The 19,820-nt window shown below is 37.3% G+C and overlaps 2 protein-coding genes across 2 annotated transcripts; both read left to right on the top strand.

Moving 5' to 3' along the window:
- The first annotated feature begins 3,786 nt into the window (after positions 1-3,786).
- On the top strand, positions 3,787-13,747 carry LOC103404127 (nudix hydrolase 13, mitochondrial-like). The gene is made up of 6 exons (XM_008342985.4): positions 3,787-4,369; positions 4,540-4,641; positions 12,333-12,453; positions 12,594-12,677; positions 12,808-12,963; positions 13,091-13,747. Exons 2-6 carry the CDS (start codon positions 4,568-4,570, stop codon positions 13,490-13,492), a joined length of 837 nt encoding a protein of 278 aa, XP_008341207.1. The 5' UTR covers positions 3,787-4,369; positions 4,540-4,567; the 3' UTR covers positions 13,493-13,747.
- An 805-nt stretch (positions 13,748-14,552) lies between these two features.
- On the top strand, positions 14,553-19,782 carry LOC103404126 (potassium transporter 4). Its single transcript, XM_008342984.4, has 9 exons — positions 14,553-15,109; positions 15,792-16,032; positions 16,127-16,372; positions 16,862-16,912; positions 17,063-17,323; positions 17,612-17,664; positions 17,831-17,945; positions 18,041-18,295; positions 18,383-19,782. Exons 1-9 carry the CDS (start codon positions 15,050-15,052, stop codon positions 19,468-19,470), a joined length of 2,370 nt encoding a protein of 789 aa, XP_008341206.3. The 5' UTR covers positions 14,553-15,049; the 3' UTR covers positions 19,471-19,782.
- Positions 19,783-19,820: the final 38 nt, after the last annotated feature.

The raw sequence follows: 19,820 nt of genomic DNA, 5'->3' as shown, positions 1-19,820 counted from the left end.
CCCCCTTAGGGGCCCAACGTCCTCGTCGGCACACTTCCAGCCAAGGATTGACTCTGATACCAAATTGTCACATCCTGGCCTAGGCCCCCACCACATCCAGGGCCCGCTCCACCACCGTAGCACGATATTGTCCGCTTTGGGCCCCAGCCACGCCCTCACGGTTTTGTTTCTAGGAACTCACACGAGAACTTCTCAGTGGGTTACCCATCATGGAATTGCTCTCGTGCGAACTCGCTTAACTTCGGAGTTCCGATGGAACCCAAAGCCAGTGAGTTCTCAAAACGCCTCGTGTTAGGTAGGGATGAGAATATACATTAGTGGCATTTCCATCTTTGCTAGGTTGCGTGGCTCGTCAACGGCGAAGTATCTGTGAGTGAGCAATTTATTTTATACCTATACATATTGATAGTTTCCCTAAATGCGTAGTTACTTCACTTTTATGCTTATATTGCCAAGTATTCGATATTGTGATATGAAATGTGATAAATGCTGCTATATGGTTGAGATATTATTGTCATGACATTCATACATATTTGTACATGCTCATCTTGCTGCACCCCGGTGTTAGTACTCCGTCCAGGGCCAGGGCCAGTTCTTCACGTGTATGTTCACATCCGTACCATTCGCTCGCCTTGGATCCAAGTTAGGTGCCAGTTCTGTCGGGTAAATTGCATTAGGCAATCCGACTTGTACGTGACCATGCTTCTGCACCAGTCTTCGCATGATCATAGTACTAGAGCGCCTTGATTACACCCAATCCTGTTGGGTATAATTACCTTAGGCAGTTCCGACTCGTGTGCTAGCTTAGATGATAAGCAAACTACTTATTATTGATTATCACTTGATTATATTACTTTGGCATTTGATATATCATGACTTGGCATATTTCTGATTATATTGCTGTTATATTTGATTATATACTTACGTAGTATGTTTTAAGGAAACTATACTTGTTTTACGGCAAAGGGTTAGTATATTCAAAAATAAAGGTTTTCGTATAAACATTGTTTTGCTGACCCACTCAACTTTGTTTTTCGCCCCTCCAGGTTTAGTAGCTGTCTTTACGCGTATACGAGGATTTTGGCAAATCCCAGGAGATGGTTACCTTCAGTGGTATAACCCTCATCCTATTTACTATACTGTCTTATACTCTGACATCACGTGTGAAAAGAGTTCAATCCCGCGCACTCTTTTGATTAGGCACTTTTAGGTTTAATTTATTTACTTTTTCCACATCACTACACTTTATGGCTTCGTCACCTTCCAGGTGTCAGCCAGCACAACTCGATTTGGAGTCCAAGTAGACATTCCGGGTCGGGGTGTGTCATTAGCTGTGATCATATTAGGTAAGTATGCATGTGGGGATAGATATATAAATCGGATCATGTCACTGTCATATGGATTATGCTTGTGTCCTCTTATGGGAGACTTACTTGTCTCTCCACTTCCGAATTAAGATTAACAAATTTTTACTTTCCGAACATCATAATCGGAATCATTATTTTTCTTTATTATCATTTAAAGATCTTCTGCCAAAAATCATTCAATTCAGAGATCGTTTAGTCATCTATACGTGTTAAACCAATCAACGATTTTGGTATTAATAGTATTCTTATGATGAACTGTCAATTTATTTTATGCATATATATGAATGGTTAAAAATCTCCAAATTGACTTTTTTTTTTTTTTGCAATATGATCTTTAGATGATAATAATGAGAATTAATTGTTTCGTTTATGATGTTTAGACAGTAAAAATTTGTTAATCATAAGTGAGAAGACAAATCTAGAGACACAAGCATTATCCTTGTCGCATTGATTGACGAATGGAATGGCCCTTGCTTATTTTATTTTTGGGGTTATATAGTTTCGCATCCACAATGCTTCTCTCTCTCTCTCTCTCTCTCTCTCTCTCTCTCTCTCTCTCTCTCTCTCTCTCTTCTTTTGTATATAATAAAAAGGCCGTGATGTAATTCCATTAAACTTGATAACTATTAGTGCGTGTCATCTTAATTCTGATAGTGTACTCAGCAACTGCAAGGGAAAACTGAAACTTGAAAAGTGAATTATGATGATCAGGGCTTATAATAATATTAATGTTAAAATTAATGTTGTTTTTTTAGAAGAACCTTGAACATTTCATTAAGAGGGGCCGAATATAAATTCAGTACAAAAAACAAACCCCAGAAAAAAAGGGTTTTACATTTGAAGAGATTTGTTTTTCATGTGCTCAGAACACAAACCATTACAAAACATGTCATAGATGACAATTTTTGTTTCAAGTATCTCTTCATCACTTATATTATGACATATAATGTATTAGCCCATGTGCCGAGTACATTGAAAAATTTCTCCTGCAATTGTCACATAAAACCAAATGATTAACATGTGGAACAATGAGCAAAAATAAAAAACTAGCCCAGCTCGTTTGAAGCCGCCATAACCCAGATCTAATTTTGCCAGAAATTCCAGTGTCACCCGGACTCTGCCTAGAGAAATACACTCCCAAGAGGAAAGGCGATTCCACTCAATTCCTCGCGACACTTCATCGAGCATCAAGACGCGTTCTCTGTTCGTAAAAGTTAAAGTTGTTAACAAGCTAGATAAAGGCTTAAAAGCTATGAAAATAAATGATATACTTTTGACTAGCTCGATCACTATTGCGACATGCATGCAGATTGAAAAAGCTTTGTCTATCGTTTTCTCATGCCATCTTTAACTATTAAAATCTAGCTTTATTTTGTATGAGCACTTTCCCAACACTTGATACCCTAACTGATCATGCATGCGTAGTCTTGTCTCGCATACTTGCGTGCTTGGGTGACTTTGAGTTAATTTGTCCTTAGGTTTTCCTTTTTACAAGTCTTTCCACATACATAAAAGGCATGCAAAACAAATTATAAAGAAAAATGCATGCTTTACCGAAGTCATGGTCACCAAGGAAAATAAGAATGAAATGATCATCATGAATTCAAGTTCTATGCCAGCTTGCTGTAGCAATCAATATATAAAGTAGAAGATTAATTAAGGTGCACTAATAGACATAATTGTTCATGTATATTAATTAATATTTGGCAGCATATATGTACAATTAATCACAATTCTCCATGCATGTGGTCATATAATTATAATAAAAACATGTAATGATAGAACAACACAAAATTTAAATGATTTAATTAGGCCTAATTTGACATAATTATTGATTATTTGTCTCTCATACTCACATTAGAAATAAGAAAGAAACTAATCAAGTCCAACACATAGATTCCACCCAACCGTTGGATTGCCACTTTTCTTGGGTGACAATAAGTTTGAACAATTCCAAACCGAGCCTCTTGGATTGGCCAATAGATTGAAGTCTAACCCGATCAATCCAACCAACTCCCACTCCTACTAGCTAGTTGCTAATGAAGTTGGTAAATGGATGGATATATTTACCAAAAACTGAATTTTAATTAATATAAGTTAATTTAATCATCAGTTATAACATATAGCTTAATAAAATTGTATAACAAAAAATAATAAAATAACTTAATGGGAGTTGGGGACGTTATGGAAATGAACTTGGCACGGTTCCGATTATTTTCCTAGGGATCTGAGGATCCCGTGATTATGACCATTTATCATACCTAACAAAATTTAAAATTAAATATAAATACTATCTAACAAAAACTGATCGTATGATATATGATGAACGGTCATGATCACAGGATCTCCCAGATACCCATGATCCGGCAGGATCCTTTTCCGGTTTTATTATAAATGGATACCGTTGCTCTGGTCCCGCGGAAATCTCTGGCCCTCACCTCATTCTCTCTCTCTCTCTCTCTCTCTCTCTCTCTCTCTCTCTCTGTGTTATGCTCTTTCTTTGAAATTCGCTCGACCTTATTATTCCATCAATATTTATTCTTTATTGTTCCCTTTCTAATCCTACTCATCTATCTCCTAGAAAAGAAAAGAATGCTGCTAATTTTTTTCTTTCTTCTATTTGGTTGCTGTGGTAGAATGTAGATTGTTCTCTTATCTGACAGAATACAAGAAGTCAGTTGGCAACTTGCCCGGCCAGCTGCCTCTTGGTAGAGATCACCTCATCACCAGTGGGAGAAATCAAAGGAGTTAACAGGATTTTAGGACGTCAGTGTTGTGCCAGCTGCACTATTCCAGGCTAGCTAGCCTGCCCTGAATTAAGCTTTCTTCTCAGTGCACGCAGCTGCTGGCCTTTTATATATATGATCGATCGATTTCACGTGCTCATCAATTAAGAAAGATGTTCTTGATCGATAGAGGGGATCGGTTTAATTAGTTTGTGATTATGTTATGAATCAAGGCTAGTAAAGTTTCTGTTTCCTCATAATCCATAAAAAAATTACGTAAGTGCATACGAAATCAATATATTAATTCATCTTCTCCTCCTCTCCTCACTTATATGTCTTTAATTGTGATTTTTGCTGCTGCTTCTTTTTTTTTTTTTTAACCTAATAAGATTCAAATCACCTTATCATTTTTAAGTAATTAATTAATTTTCGCTTTCGGTTTGAAGTATTGTTTGTGTAGAAGAATATACGATCATGTCATCTTCCGTACTGGCACGAACTGGGCGACAGCGACAACGATATGACAACAATTTCCGCCTCGTTTCCGGGTATGTAATATGTTCGCCATTCTTTCCATTCCTTACTTTCATGTTTTTCTTTTCCTTTTAATTTGGGATTTTCGCTTCATATATATTTGGCTTATTCTTTATTTTTACTGTTGGCATGCCTTTCGTTGCTTGTTTTAATCAGTCATGTTTTCCATTAATTAAATTGTCTTTTATCTCGATCGGTTGCCTTCAAATTGAAAATCCTTTGGTAGGAATAAGCTCTTGTTTCGTAATGAAGTAAAAATAATTTGATTACTGAGAAATAATAATATAATTATATAGTAAAGCACCAAAAGAAAATACAAACAAAAGTATCTTTTTCTCATGTCCCGACCACCGGCAATAGCATGCATATACAAAGGTATCTTTTTCCCATGTCCCGATCGACCACCGGCAATAGCATGCATATACCTTGATAATTGACTTTCTTCTTTGATGGAACCAACTTGTCTTCATCTCTCACTTGTCCGTTCCATTTCTTCAAAATATAGTCAAATTTTTTTATGTATTCAGAATATGAGCTGATATATTATGTGTCATAAAACAAATAAAGGAACATTTGGAATTTTTTTTATCCACTTGTATTATAACACGTGATGTACCAACTGACCCATGTTCTAAGAACGTTATCTCTCCAAAATATACGACTATTAGTGTGCCTTAGCATGCATATATATATATGTATAATTTTTTTTTAAACCTCGACTGTAAGAGGGAATTTTATTGATAACGAAATAAAAGTTACACCTAGTCCGGGGGGGGGGACATAAATCTTACCTTTCTAGAAATGCAAACAATAAAGATAAGGAAAATAGAGGGGGGGAGACATGAAATATAATCCCTCTAATACCAAACTTAAAAGTCTAAACTTGCAAAACAGATTAAGCAACATCACAAAAACAAGAAAGTTAGTCAATATGCAAATTAATTTGAGAAACAGTAGCCAGGAAAGCCTTAGCATGCATATATATTATGGCTTCAATTTCTTTATGTTTATGGATTTAAGTGATATTTTTTGTCCCATTTTAAGAATTTCTAAATCACAAAATCGTAATGATAATTACATAGGGTAATGTTAGGGAGACTAAATTTGTTGACAAAATTTTGGAAACTAAATTACATGGAAGTTGATGATTAGTTTATTACTTAACCGTTGATAAATGTGTTCATTCCTATTGGTGACCATCATTTAGTTTGCCAAATTTATCTATAAATTTAGTTTTCCTAGCATTACCCAATTACATATATACACAATACGGGTAATGCTAGGGAGACTAAAATTTTAAACCAAATTTGTAAGCTAAATGATGTGTCATCAATAGGAAATAAGTACGTTAATCAACGTTTAAGTAATAATCCAATCATCAACAACCACATCATTTGGTTTGCAAATTCGGTTTAAATTTTTTGGTCTCTCTAGCATTATCTACACAATATACATACATCAACTATTACATAAGCTTGACCTTATTTCTTAATTCCCTAGTAAATTAAGAATTACACAGCGAGCAACTAGACTCAGATGCCACCACAACCGCTACCACCGCCACTACTGTCACCCTACCTCTATCGTTACCTCTGCGCCCTAACCACCGCACACCACTATACACTATATTGGCACTATCACCATACATCTACAATTGTCGCCACCACCACCACCACCAACATCAGCACCACTATCCATGCGACAACTGTCGTCGTCACCACCGCCAATATCATGTCTATTTTTGTTATTATATACAATTCTATCATTTTTACATTAAAAATCATTTAACGCTTATGCACTATTATCAGACTCACAACACTTTAAATAATACAGTTTGCTAAACACTCATCTGATTACATCTGGAGGTTTTTCAAACCATGCATGAGACTTGGTCATCTAACATTAAACCCATTCCCGCAAGTCAGTGGGCAACCTTATTCGTATCGCGTCGACTAAACGTAACCTTCCAATGGGGGAACGATTGCATAATCTGTCAAGCATCATTTAAAATGTGCCCAAAGGCACCATTACATGTCGCTGCTGCATTATGTTGGAGGGCGTTGATGACCAGTGATGCATCACCTTGCATCTCAATAGGAGAGGCCACCAAGTTGTGAACAAAACTCACTGCAGCGCGAGTTGTAATGATCTCCGCCATAACAGCCGAGCAGGCTCCCCGCATTCTTGCATCCATGGTTGCCACAAAGTCTCCGTGCTCATTTCGAACCACCACGCCAATCCCCCCAAGTCCTCCTAACTCATCCCACAGGCCATCGAAGTTGCATTAAGCCACCATACATCAGTTTCTGCCACTTGTGAGGGGTTGACACCCTGCTGCTCTTCTTGGACCCCCGCCATTTCCTGTATTCTTGCAGCCACGCTTGAGCTTTGCAATGGATATCTACTTGGTTCAATGCTTTCCCACTCCATAAAAAAGAATATTTGTTCGTGGCTAGAATTTCTGTTGGGGATGTTTCCTAGCCGACGAGCACACAGCTCCCCGAGAGGTTGGCGCCGGCTGATGCTTTCTGTCGGGCTTGTCGGGCAAATCTTGTCGGGCAAGGCTGAAAGAGAAGGACATGGTTAACTTTGAAAGGTGCATTTGTAGAGCCTTAGGTGTAGGCATTGAGGCTCACAATCAAGATTAACTTTTAGGTGTTCAGGCTTGCCACTGCCATCTATAGCATGGTAGATGTAAAACAGATGTTGAGTTTTAATTGTATATATACCTGAGAGGCTGTTTTAGTTATGAAATATGTCTTTGTGGGGCCTTAGGTGTAGGCCTTGAGGCTTCCCATCAATAACTAACCCAGTACTCGAACATATAATGTTTATTTCATTGATTGCAGAAGTGTTATGACTATTATACTTCTAATTACCCGAGCCCGAAGAGCAGAATGCATCCAAATAGGTGCTTTTGTAGGGCCTTAGGTGTAGGCCTTGAGGCTTCCCATTAGAATTACTTCTATACTCAAACGTTCTACGATAATCATAATATAACAGAAATAAAACTAGGAAATAGGTCGATTACTTGCGTCCCAAGTAATTTCTGACTTCTTGTTATCAAAGACTGTCGTGGATGGGTTAAGTCCACATAAAGTTCTTTTTTATGCCTTGAGACCAAGGACTTTTGAATGATCAATCTTACATGCCCGAGGGTTTAGAACTTAGATCTGATTTAAGTTGTGACTACATATTCCACTCGGATTCAAGCACTGATGAGTCTTTTAATCATCAACTTGATAGAACTAACTTGGATACAAATGGAAGTATACAACATATTATTAGACTTATGAATGAAAAGACAAAAAACAAAGAGGGTCGGGCAAGATTGGTCGTCTTGCAACTTCCTATCTTTGGGATTTATAGAGGGGCTTGAGAGCTTTAGAAAGAGGGGTAAAGAGATGAGTTTACAGAAGGAAATCGATACTACAGTAGGATTTATACAAGGTAGCAGAGCTTTTACAAAGGCTTTGGGTGAGGGTTGATCCCGAAATGGATGAAGGCTTGTGCTAACTACAGCTTCGTTGAAAGAAAATCTGGCTTGAGCAGAGTTTGTGCTTGTATTTGTTTGTTTGTTTGAGTGTCCTCATCTTTGATTTCTCTTTCTTCTTTTATAGACAGTTTGGCTTGGCCTTCTGTAGCTTTAACCTTGCCCGAATGCAGCTTGAAAGGCAATGACTCATCAGCTTTTTACTTGTACTGCCACTGTAAAGTGCTTTTGGGCTGATTAGCTGGCTGGTCTACACCACTTGGTCTCTAGGTAGGTGAATAAGTGGTGCAAATGATCTGCACCTAGTTGGGAAAAAGCCCTTTTCTGCTTTCTGGGCTTTGGCTGGGCTTCGGGCCCCTTTCCTTCTAGTCCTTCTTTTGGGCCGACTCCCTTTTGAGCCCAAAGTTCAAGTTTTAACCCAAACAATATCTTTCATTCCATTTAATACACCCCTCCTCCACCATTAGCTTGTCCATGGTAGTACTGAGCTCCACCCAAAAAGGAACAGGACTCAACACCTTGAAAAAAATTTCACGAGGCACCCAGGCTATCCCCCCAGATTTTGATGCTTGCTTCATCGCCTACCCTCCATCGGGATCCCCGTCGAATGATAACTCGAGCTTCCTCCAAGCTTTTCCAACAATACGAAGCGTTTGCCTTCACCGGAGCTTACATAAAATCTAAAGTTAGGGAAGTAGTGAGCTTTGAACACACGCGCAGCAAGGGAATTAGGTTGTTGAATAAATCGTCACCCTTGCTTTGCAAGTAAAGCAAGAGTAAATGCATATATGTCTTTAAAACCCAATCCCCCCTCACTTTTAGGCTTACACATTCGACGCCAATTTACCTAATGAATTCTTCTTTTGCCGAGTTCATGCAATTTTGCAACCATTTGAGTTAATTCTTGACACAAAGTTTTACGTAGTAAGAACGTCTGCATAATATACAACGGCACTGCTTGTGCTATGGTTTTTATCAAGATCTCCTTCCCTGCACTACTCAATAAGCTTCCTCTCCAGCCATTAAGTATCTTCCACAAACGGTCTTTCAATTTAATTTATTGACGAAGATGATGTTGAAAGGATGGATTAGCTTGATTATAATTAAATTTATCTAATTTTTTTAAAGAGAGATAATGTTATTATTGGATGTGAATGTAAATAACATGTGTTGTGCACATGATGTTAGATAGGAGTGTAAATGGCATGTGCTGTCTTAACACACTAAAGAGATCAAGAACAACTCACAAATTATACGAAGAAGAATAAAGGTTTAGAGAAGAAGCTATGAATCTCAAATAATTTCTGCAATTATATTTCTATATTCTCTTACAATACATGGAGGAAAAAGTCCCTTTAACTCTTCTAATACATTGACTTAGAAAGTAAGTTACCAATCCCATGTGCACAACACATGTCATTTACACTCTTATCTAACATCATGTACACAACACATTATTTACATTCACATCCAATACCCCCTTTCAATCTTAAGTCGAGTAACCCAACTTAAGATTGAAACAGTCCCTTAAAAAATCAGGTCCGAGCAAGCCCTTTGTGAGAACATCTGCAATTTGATCTTTAGTACACAAGTACTGAACTGACAAGTTTCCTTTTTGCACCCTTTCACGAACAAAATAAAAGTCAGTTTCTAAATGTTTAATCCTGGAATGCTGGACAGGATTCAAGCTGATAGCAATTGTAGACTGATTGTCACAGTAAATGACTGGAGGAGAATGCAAAAACACATGTAAATCTTTAAGAAGTAACCTGATCCAAGCAATGTTTGCAATTGTATGAGCTAAGGCACGATATTCAGCTTCTGTGGAACTCCTAGAAACAGAAGACTACTTCTTTGATTGCCAAGAGATTGGATTATTTCCTAAGAACACCACATAACCAGTAATAGAACGTCTAGTGTTTAAATCAATCGCCCAATCATAATCACTATAAGCATTTAAAAATAAAGATCCACTAGAAATGTATGTCAATCCACAGTGAAATGTACCTTGCAAATATCACAAGATTCGTTTTACCATGGCAAAGTGGACATCAGTTGGAGCACCCATGTATTGTCACACTGTATTAACTGCAAAAGGCTATATCAGGACGAGTGAAAGTGAGATATTGGAGACCTCCAACTAAGCTTCGATACAATCTTAACACACTGAAGAGATCAAGAACAACTCACAAATTATACGAAGAAGAAGAAATATTTAGAGAAGAAGCTATGAATCTCAAAGAATTTCTGCAATTATATTTCTATATTCTCTTACAATACATGGAGGGAAAAGCCCCTTTTAACTCTTTTAATACATTGACTTAGAGAGTAAGCTACTAATCCCATGTGTACAACACATGTCATTTACACTCATATCTAACATCATGTGCGCAACACATGTTATTTACATTCACATCCAATAGTTATGTTGGTCGGGACTTAGGAAAATAAAATCAAGGGTTGTTTTATTGACACCCCACATTTTTATGAAAACACCCCACATCCAAAATATTCCTCTAAAATTCCAACTTTGTCCCTCATTTTTCTAAATACACCCCCACCCTCGTACAAAAGTCAACAGCAAACAACCTCATTTATACGGCCACTACCTCTGAATAACTCTGTCGTTGACATCGCATGACCGACAACTCCCATGCAGTTGGTAACAACCCATCACCTCAACTCATCCAATTGGATAACCCTTCAGCCCCATCACCTCCGTCGCAAAAATCTGTCGTCCAACACTCAAACTCGCCCACCTCGTCTCCAAATTTCTTGTTGCCAAACTTTACCAACCATCCAAAATTCCAAATAGGGTAGAAGAAGTACATGCAATTTCTTGGGATTGTAGAGAGAGAGAGAGAGAGAGAGAGAGAGGATATGGTGCCATGGTGAGAGGTTGGTATTTTGCTCCAGATTTTCTGGGGTGGAATAGTGGAGGACGTCGTTGTTTTTGTAAGATTGTGGAGTGTTTTAATTTAGTTCAAATAGGGGTAAAAGAGAAAATTCATGTGAAAAAATGAAAGCGTGGGGTGTTTTCATAAGATTGTGGGGTGTTAATAAAATTACCCTAAAATCAATCATGTAAAAGATAACTTACATATGAAAGAAGGATGATAATTAATATATGATTCTACTGATTTAAAGACACATTGTTGTGTGCTGCCTGCCTTGCCTCTCAATGAGAAATATTATACCGTAAATTTAAAAGATGTAATTCGCTCTGGATATTTATATAATGGATATATAATGTCATATAATATATATATATATATTGTACTTTAATTACTATATATCAGACTGTATATAATATAGGGAGACTTTGGATATAGTCCTTAACTACCAATGTTCTTTGACGGAAACATTTGCGGTTTTTAATTTTTGATTGAAGTCCCTGACATTAATGTAATAATGTATTTCTATGTAGGTTATTATATTTTTAAATTAAAAATGAAATTTGTAGTTATTTATATAAATGAGATTTTAAATAAAACCCATAATTTATAGAATTAAAAATATTAAAGATAAATTATACTCTCCAATAGATTATGTATATATATACATGGGTACGTTCATCAAACCTAACCAAAAAATTATTGTACCGAAACATGGGTACATTTTTCAAAAACACAAACAAAAACAAAAAAGATATTCATAACATTATTAAATTTCTTCTATTAAACTTAACATGGATACATTCTCAAATCAACGGAATAGAAATTACTCATATAAGTTTAAAAAATGGATTAGAAAAAAAGATTGAATGAATTTTATATAAAAAAATGGGTACATTTTATTTTTCAAAAAGGGTACATTTGACATATAACAAATCGGTATATTTAAATTTAATTAGAAAAAATTGAAATTTTATACGAATGGGTGCATATAAGATTAAAACATTGAAATTTTTTTTATAAAAAATTAATGGGTAATAACTTATTGTAAATTTATTTTTTTATATTTTGGAAATGTTTTGAATTGAAAATTAATTAGGAGTTTAATAAGGGTGTGAGTATTAAAAACCTAAATCAATTACTAATTTTTATTTTTAAAAATTATGTAACTGACATGTAGTTCATTAATAATTTAATGTTATGGACTTTAATCAAAATCTAAAAACTGATAAGGTTTCAGAAACTAGGGATTGAATACTAATTTTTCATATAATGTATTACTCATAAAGCTAGGTTGTAATTGTACGTGTTGCAACAGATGCATTCCTTACCGGATAACAGAAAACTATGAAGATGATGATGAGAGTGGTGATATTGAGAACAAGATACAAGTTCTTATGGTTTCTTCACCAGACCGCCATGACAGAGTCTTCCCAAAAGTATACATACATCATCTTAATATATACCTTATTAATTAATTAATTTTTCCAAATTAATATCACTATTAATTCATGATTTGCTGAATTTTTTTCGTTTAATTAATGAACTTCAAATGTGTGTGTGTCTGTGTCTTAAGTAGGGTGGATGGGAGGATGATGAAACTGTTTTAGAAGCTGCTTGTCGGGAAGCCTTTGAGGAAGCAGGGGTCAAAGGAAATCTAAGAGTATGTACTTAGATCCATTAATTGATTATTAGGAAGTTATTTAATTAAGCTTGAGCTTGGCCAATGTTCGTGTGATAATCACCAACAATATGTATAGTTTGTTTGTTTAATTATTTGTTCTCTCGATCAGGAAACTCCGCTGGGAGTATGGGAGTTCAGAAGCAAAAGCAGAGAGGAGATGTGCAGCCTCAGCCTGGAAGGAGGATGCAGAGGATATATGTTTGCATTAGAGGTCACTCAAGAGCTTGATACCTGGCCAGAACACCAAAACCGTGACAGGAAATGGGTAATTCATTAGTACTAATCAAAGTAGATATTAATTAAATGGTATTTCTTCTATGCTAGTACTCATGAACCATTGGGAGTGGGAGAGATTAATTAGCTAATTAATTAATTAATGTGTATGGATACAGCTAAGCATAAAGGAGGCATTTAGGGTGTGCCGGTATGAATGGATGCGCAAAGCGTTGGAGCAGTTTCTGAGAGTCATGGGAGGAGGACTAGTACTGTCAGTTTGTGATGATAATGATAATATTGATGATGAGGATGGAAAAGTGAAAGTTGTGGAGATGATGATGGGATCAGAAGATGAGATGAAATTAGGAGGGGAGCTGCCACCTTCGGATTCTACCCTGCAGCCGCCGCTGCTGCCGTTGTCAGATGCGGAACATGTGATGGCTGAATGTAAAATAGTGTCGTCAAACTGCTACATAAAGCCAGCTTCTTCTTCTTCAAGTGCTAGTGCTAGTCAACTGGTGATATCAGTTCATTGTCATGGCACTTGGCTCTCAAGGACAAGCGGGGGTTGCCATTGATGGCATGCCGCATGCATATGACTATCGATCAAACATATATGTATATATGCTGCTGCCAATTAAATAGGCAAATTGGCATATGTGATGTTCAATTTCTCGGCCTAGTAGTGACCCTGACTAAATGGAAAAGCAAAAGCCAAATTGTTTGATGAAACTTTCTCCATCGATCAAATGTCATATACATTGTCATGATAGTGTAACTTTTAAATGTTTCTTTCTTATTAATAAATAAATAAATAGAGATGCATATGCAAATTGATGCAAAGATAAAATATCAGCAGAAAGTTTTAACTTTTTATTTATCTCCACTCCAAATTCCAAGATTCACTTATACATACGGTAGCGTTCTGATTTTTTATTTTTTATTTTTGGTTAAGGGTTCTGAGTTCTGACTGATTTTTTTTGAAATTTAGAACGAATGAGGCAAATAAGCCACTGAGGAGAGGAAACATGACTGGAGGAGGGATTTTTGTGTAAATTTAATTGGGTCATCGATCTTCAGCCCATTAGTCTAGCGAAACGGGAAAAGAGTCCACAACGATAAACCATCAGCTGCATCATGATGCCCCCCTCATTTGCTATTTGGCCCAATCCCCAACTACTTTCCATGAAGGAATTTTTCAATGTGCTGAAACCATGATCTAGCATACCCATAATCTTAATAAAGTTGATTGAAAATATTCAAAATTTCTTGTTGATGAGTGGGAATTTTTTTTTTTTGAACAAAGCATACCCATAATCTTAATAAAGTTGGTTGAAAATATTCAAAATTTCTTGTTGATGAGTGGGATTATTATTTTTTTAACTAATGATAGCATCTACACCAAGAAAGAGAGGGTGAACTTAGCCTCACAATGAGTTAGTAATAATATGGTTCAAATTCGCATTTAGTAAAAATTGAACTTAAAATCTTTCACTTACAAATAAGAAGAAATACCACTAAACCGTAATAGTGACGAGTTAGATTTATTTTATTAGGAAGGAAATAGACACACACGCATTGGACACGCGTGGAAATAGACTGACTTTCAGAGTGACAGACAGGTGGCGCAGAGAGAGTGGGGGGATTCAGGAGGGAAGCGAAAGAAGAGAAATATGCCTCCCCGCCCCAGATGAGAGCAAATGGCAAAATCCCTTCCCTCCCTCCCTCCACTCGTCGTAATTATTTCAGGAATTAGGGATTTATCATTTAGGTGGCAAGGAAGGGATGCCAAAATTTTTAAGCTTTATAATTAGTTGATATAATTTCAATCATACCAAGCTAAACGACCAGAGTAGAGTCCTTGTAACCTAATCTAAAAATCTGAAAAATCAAATGCTTTCTATCATTCTTTCTTCTTCTTATAATATAAATATAAAGGTGCTCAGTTTTAAGCGTTTAGTTACAGACAGGCAGACAGACGGACGCAGAGTAGAGGTGATGATGAGATGAGGTGATGAGGTGTTGAGAGCCTCCAAGGAGATTGAGATGGACAGCTTATAGCTAGTTGTTTTGTAGAAGAAGAAGCCTAGCATAGCCTCTTCAGATTAGGATTAGGAATTTAGGATTAGGCGGCGATGGAGCCGGACTCTGCAATTTCGACGCCCTCCCGGAATCCTCCTCCTCCTCCTAGTCAGGTACTTGCTGCTGATGCTTTCTTTTCCCTATTCATTCATTCTTTCTTATTACTTTTGCATTCATTCATTGATTCTCTGCTGCTGTTTGGATTGATTTGGTTTCTGTCTGTCTAATATCTATCCTTTCCACACTCGCCCAAATCCTTACCTATTTCATTTCATTTCAATTCAATTCAATTCAATTCATTTGAGCACTGGTCGATCCTCATGTATGTGTAACCACTAAGTAGCAAATGAGATTCTGTTAACTAGTTGTAATTTGGAGATCTTAAATACAAATTACAAATTCTCAATCTTGTCTCGCACTTTTCGCCTTAAAGAAGAAGCCGGTTTTTCCCAACTAGTGCAGTGTGGTTTATATTTTAAATCGTTATTTCCTCAGGAGGATTTGTTGTGTGCTTGTACCAGCACTCATTGAGTGGCTTTACGTTCTTGTCAGAGGATACCTAGGCCCAAATATATAAATAATTGAGTTTGAAAACGACGAGAAGTAATGGAATGCCTCATTCAATCACTTCCATATCAACTAGTTGGCATATAAGTATAGTTTGTGTTCTCTAGTTAAGGATTTTGGCTTGTAATCATTTTAGATATGGATTCTTTCTCCTATGCCCTGGGCTGAATGTGATTCATCTGTTACTTACCGACTAGTGTAACCAATTAACCACTTGTTGCTTTGCAGCTTTCATGGGTGAATCTCTCCAGAAATCTCATACTTGCATATCAAAGCCTTGGCGTGGTTTATGGGGACCTTAGTACTTCTCCTCTCTATGTTTATACTAGCACATTCACAGGGAATCTGCACAACCATAACTCTGAGGAAGTGATATTTGGTGCATTTTCTTTAATCTTCTGGACCATTACACTGGTACCCTTGCTCAAGTACGTCTTTATCCTATTGAGTGCTGACGATAATGGTGAAGGTGTGGTGACACTTGAATACATCCTTTGTGTGACATCTCATACTTGTTCTTATTGGGTCTCCAAAGGGTCAATATTTATTCTAATTCGTCTCAGGTGGGACTTTTGCGCTTTACTCGCTGCTTTGCCGCCATGCAAAGTTTAGTTTACTTCCCAACCAGCAAGCAGCTGATGAGGAGCTTTCAGCTTACAAATACGGTCCTTCATCACAGGTTGTAAGCTCTTCCCCATTAAAGAGATTTTTGGAGAAGCATAAAAGGTTACGGACGGCCCTACTAGTGGTGGTATTGTTCGGCACTTGCATGGTCATAGGAGATGGCGTGCTCACTCCAGCAATTTCAGGTACGGTACTAAGTTGTAGAATAATTGTTGGTGTTGAATACAGTCTATATTCATCTAATGTTAGTAAATCACCCATTTCAGAACCCTGAGACAGATGAGAAAAAAGAACAAAAAACTTATGATAACATTACTAAGTTGTCTTGCCCCTTAGGGAATATCCAATAAAATTGGGGCTCCAATCCCTGTAAACACGAGGAAGATGTATACATGTACAATTCGCCGCATCCAATACACTTCTGAATATATTCCTACCATTCATTTAGTAGAGCCACTTAATAATACAATGTCTGTCAGTCTTTCTGTTATTTGTTGATATGTTGATTGTTTTATGCTCAAATGCTGATAAGTTTTCAGTAAGCTCTACCTAATAAAATATTTTGTCTAGGCAAACCCAGATTGTTGATTTTTAATATTTGTTTCTATAATAATGTTTTCACACTTCCCTTGATTAAGGAGTTAAATCTTTGAGCGTTTCTTTTTCACGTGCAGTTTTATCAGCGGTATCAGGGTTACAAGTTACAGAAGAGAAATTAACTGATGGTAATTCATGATGCCTGTTCTATATCTTTGAGCATTTCTTTTTCACTTTCAGTTTTTTCTTATATCTTTTTTATAAACGAGTTTGAAATTCATGATGCCTATTCTATACTTCTCTGTGTATCATATAATTGGCTTTGCTTTTGATACTAGGTGAACTCCTCTTGCTGGCATGTGTCATATTGGTTGGCCTGTTTGCTTTGCAGCATTGTGGCACCCACAGGGTAGCATTTTTGTTTGCACCTATTGTAATAATCTGGTTGATATCGATATTTTCCATTGGGCTGTACAACACAATACAGTGGAACCCAGATATTGTTCATGCATTGTCGCCCCATTATATTATCAAGTTTTTCCATGAGACTGGTAAAGATGGTTGGATTTCTCTTGGTGGGATTCTTCTCTCAATAACTGGTACGCTGAATTCGAAAATTGATGGAAATTTTTTACATATAAATAATATATTTACTGGTTGTTGTACTGGTGTAACTATCTATACGAGACCTCTTTGGGAGAGTTATCTTAGCCCTGCAGTAACAAGAAGTTATCGTACTGGTGTAACTATCTATATGAAACCTCTTTGGCAGTTTTATCGTAGCCCTGCAGTAATAAGAAGTTATCAACGCCGTTAATTTCAAGATTTGCTCCTGCATGCTTGCTATTTTAAGTAAACTAACTTTTAGGCATCTGCATGTTTATCAGGTACTGAAGCTATGTTTGCAGATCTTGGTCATTTCACTGCCTTATCGATAAGAGTAAGTTTATTATTTATCTTATGATAACCTTTTTATTTTTATAAAAAAAATATGTGGTTTGTTTGCTCTACCCACTCTAGCTTTGTACGCCCTGATCATTATGATATGGACTGTGAAATTTCAAAAGTGAGAATATTTTTTTTTTTTTTTGCTCTTGCTTGTGCAGCTTGCGTTTGCATTTGCTATATATCCTTGTTTGGTAGTACAATACATGGGTCAAGCTGCTTTCATGTCTAAACATCCTGGCTCCATTCGTTACAGTTTCTATGACTCCATACCTGGTTAGTTCATCCTGACATTTATCAATATTGCTTTCCAGAATTTTGTTCTAAATCAGTGTTGGTAACTTTGCTCTCTGTCCTCCCATATCCGCAAGTTCCTGTATTTTGGCCCGTCTTTGTTATTGCTACCCTAGCATCAATTGTTGGAAGCCAGGCTGTTATAACTGCTACTTTCTCAATCATCAAGCAATGTCATGCCCTTGGTTGTTTCCCCCGAGTCAAAGTTGTCCACACCTCAAAGCATATATGCGGGCAGATCTACATTCCAGAAATTAACTGGATCCTTATGATCCTTACTCTTGCCATAACCATTGGATTTCAAGACACTACTTTGATCGGAAATGCTTATGGTATGTTATTTCTTTGTATCCCCACCTCCTTATCTGCCCCTTAAACAATTAAGTGAGGATGACAAATTGTTCACTTTTGGTTCTCAGGACTTGCTTGCATGATGGTTATGTTTATCACGACATTCCTTATGGCACTGGTAATAATCTTTGTTTGGCAGAAAAGTGTGGTTCTGGCTGCGATTTTTCTGATTTTTTTCTGGTTCATTGAGGGAGTGTACTTATCAGCAGCACTCATTAAAGTACCTCAGGGAGGATGGGTCCCTTTTGTTCTCTCGTTCATCTTTATGATTGTTATGTATGTCTGGCATTATGGTACACGGAAGAAGTATAACTATGATCTTCACAACAAAGTCTCGTTAAAATGGCTACTTGGTCTTGGCCCGAGCCTTGGTATAGTCCGGGTGCCTGGGATAGGTCTCATATACTCAGAGTTGGCAACAGGAGTTCCTGCAATATTCTCTCACTTTGTAACAAATCTTCCTGCATTCCACAAGGTGTTGGTTTTTGTTTGTGTAAAATCAGTTCAGGTGCCATGGGTTTCACCTGAGGAACGATTTCTGATTGGCCGGATATGTCCAAGACCTTATCGTATGTATAGGTGCATTGTGAGGTATGGGTACAAAGACATCCAACGGGATGATGGGGACTTTGAGGACCTGCTCATACAGAGTATAGCAGAGTTCATCCAGATGGAAGCGGGGGAACCACAATTCTCAAGCCCAGAGAACACATCATTTGATGGAAGGATGGCGGTTATAAGCACGAGGACAGTGCAATCAAGTTTGAGCTTGATAGCTAGTGAACAAGAGGGTTCTGGTGTGGGGGACTCCATCCAAAGCAGCAAATCTTTGGCCCTGCGGAGTATGGGATCAGTGTATGATGATGAGAACCCACAAATGAGGAGGCACCAAGTGAGGTTTCAGGTGCCGTCAAATGTGGGTATGGATCCTGCAGTAAGGGAAGAGCTGATGGATTTAATCCAGGCCAGGGAAACAGGGGTTGCGTATATAATGGGGCATTCATATGTGAAGGCGAGGAGGTCGTCATCCTTTCTGAAGAAGCTTGTGATTGATATGGGGTATTCTTTTCTTAGGAAGAACTGCAGGGGCCCTGCCGTGGCGCTTAACATTCCTCACATCAGTCTTATCGAAGTTGGGATGATATACTATGTCTGATGGAATAGATGTTATTGCTCCTAGGCGAGGGGGAATAAGGACAAATAATCGAAGGGGTAGGGGGGTACATATCTGCGCTTTGCTTTTGTTTCAATTTATTGGAATTGCTGTCGTCGTTTTTATTTGGTAAGCAACTGCAACACCACTTGGCGCCTGGGGTGGGTTTTCAAGTTTCAACTTTATTTTTGTAGAATTAATCATAAATTAGAAAGGCTTAGTAATTTATTTGCCCCTTGAAACTGTCTTTTATGGTATATGTTACTGCCAGGTGCCAGCGCATGCATATTATAATAATATAATAAGGCTTAGTAATTTATTTGCCCCTTGAAACTGTCTTTTAATCTCATTTT

Source organism: Malus domestica, chromosome 17 (assembly GCF_042453785.1).
Source record: "Malus domestica chromosome 17, GDT2T_hap1".
NCBI lineage: Eukaryota > Viridiplantae > Streptophyta > Magnoliopsida > Rosales > Rosaceae > Malus > Malus domestica.
Note: the sequence above shows the minus strand (reverse complement) of the source record. Positions and strands in the feature narration are given on the sequence as shown.